The sequence below is a fragment of the Phoenix dactylifera genome, unplaced genomic scaffold (assembly GCF_009389715.1).
Source record: "Phoenix dactylifera cultivar Barhee BC4 unplaced genomic scaffold, palm_55x_up_171113_PBpolish2nd_filt_p 000097F, whole genome shotgun sequence".
Taxonomy (NCBI): Eukaryota; Viridiplantae; Streptophyta; class Magnoliopsida; order Arecales; family Arecaceae; genus Phoenix; species Phoenix dactylifera.
The window spans coordinates 166,503-168,736 of NW_024067681.1; the positions used below are offsets into that span (position 1 = coordinate 166,503).

Sequence of the window (2,234 nt, forward strand, 5' to 3'; positions counted from 1 at the left end):
CCCCAATCTTATAGTATTTTCATTGAAAACTTGGTAAGTGGAAAACAAGGATTTACCAACACAAACATTCATACAACATTATCAATTCACCAATCAATAGTATGATATGATAGATTTATTTGAAGATTTATAGAAACAATTCTTGTATCAGTATTTAGTGAACTAGATCTAACAAGCACCATATCTATCAATGGGTTAGATTGATCTTTCTAACTTATTAGAAATGTATCTTTCTGACGTAATTTCTTGTGAAACATTGGGGCTTACCTCAACTATAAGATGTTTTATTTTTATTATAATTTAGTAGTATTTGATTGTGGCTGGAGTTTACCATATTTTTCCTAGTTTTGCTGAGCTTTTATTCTTAAACTCCTCATTTTTCTCTCTCTACTAGATTTGCCTTATGTTTGAAATCATCAGAAAACTTATACTTTTCTCTATATCTTTCTATTCAATTTGAAGAGAAGTTAACAAATCTATTTAATAGTTTAGTGATAAGAAAAAAGTTTTCACTATAGAGTAATTTATCGATAACTGCAATCACTATAAATTTTTCATCAAGATTAATACCCTCTTGGCTCATATCAACAACTTTTGCTGGCAATTCATGAGCATTATTTTATAGGGCAGCTCATTTATATGGTTCTAAAAGAGATGAGAGAAAAACAAAGAGATAGCATGAGATTATTTTAACATACCGAAGTGTTGAATTACTTGACAAACCAACAAGACGTACAGGACAAGTTTTGCTCTCAAGCGGTAACAGATCATGATGTCTTGGAAAAAACACTAATATTAAAAACAATAGTAAAGAAGAATGTAAAGATTTTTTTTACAAGTTTAACAGCATCGTCAATCTTCTTTCACTTCCCAACTTCCAAGAACTGTCTTTTTTGGAAAAAAAAAAAAAGAAGAAAAAAACAAAAAAATCTTCAAGCCCTAAAACAGCCCGCAAGGTGAGGGAGGTGGCCGTGGTGGTGAGCGGCGGCGGCGGCGGCGGCGGCGTCACGGTCGATGATGTCCTGGACGTGATGGAAGTGATCAACGCCGCAGGGAATGGTGATGACTCCACTCTGCTCAAATCCGAACTCCTCCTCCGCCTGGTGCAGCAACCCCACGAAGAGCGGGTGCTTCAGATACTCCACCGGCACCTCGAACCGCTGCCGCTCCTCCCCTTCTTGCCCCACCCTTATCCCCACCCACCCTTTCGGCGGCATCGCCGTCGCCGGACTCTTTCCCTTCTCATGTCCATGCTTGTGGCCCAGGTGCGGCGCGTGGTGGTGAAACCTTAGCAAACGATGATGATGATACTTCTCTTCACCTCTCATCCTTGGAGGGGAAAACAAAGAAAAAGCCAAGAAGAAAAGAAAAGAATAAAAAGAACCAAGAAGGAAAGAAAGAAGGCCAAGAAGAAATTATTTCCGCGAAGTTGGGAGAGAAAAAGCTTGAGGCTTAGAGAGAGAAAGGCCAAGGATCGGAGCTGAAGATAGCAAGGCGGAAGAGGGTGAGAGAGAGCTCGCAGATAGCCGTAGGGACGTTGGACATTGTCGAGGCCCTTCTAACAAGTCTTGGCAAGTTTAGCTGGAGGAATTCGAAGCTAATCAGGACTCGGATACATGGATTTATATACTAGTTGGAAACTTGAAAGGAAGGTTAGGATCCGTTGCGTAGCTCGCAAGTCAGGGCTTTGGGCTCTTGAAATCGTCAAGGTTCACAACTGGCATCCAAGTTGAATTTTGGAATCAGGAGATTTCCTGCCTTCACGAGTAGGCCAATGGTCTTACCTTCGCGTGCTTTCTCTGCAACGTTTTAAACGCGGTGCAACACGGTTACGGATATAAACGAAGTCAACTACTGTAGGAGGACAACTGTCAGGAGATAGTGTGTCCCAGATTCGCACTCGTGGAGGAATGGGCGAGAACATGGGAAGGCTCCACGACGAGGTGTTATTAGACGTAGAAATTATTATTATTATTATTATTTTGATACAACAGCTGCTCATCCTGGCAAAATTATTCTGATCCATCCATAAAACTCCTTCAAAATACTATGTTGCATAAAAGGCGCCCCAGTCGGCAATAATGTTCTATCTCTCTATACAAATGCACTATTTGAAAGGCACGGCAGTTTCTTGCCATCTGCCAAATATTGTCGAGTAAAAAATTTCCATCCCCTCTCTGCCTTTCCTTACGTAACCAATCAATCATCGTGACCGGTTGGTGATGATTTTCTCT

At 40.8% G+C, this 2,234-nt stretch overlaps 1 protein-coding gene across 1 annotated transcript; it reads right to left on the minus strand.

Moving 5' to 3' along the window:
- Positions 1–684: 684 nt before the first annotated feature.
- On the minus strand, positions 685–1,713 carry LOC103713388 (auxin-responsive protein SAUR32-like). The gene has a single exon (XM_008800300.4). It carries the CDS (start codon positions 1,326–1,328, stop codon positions 933–935), a length of 396 nt encoding a protein of 131 aa, XP_008798522.2. The 5' UTR covers positions 1,329–1,713; the 3' UTR covers positions 685–932.
- Between the last annotated feature and the right edge of the window lie 521 nt (positions 1,714–2,234).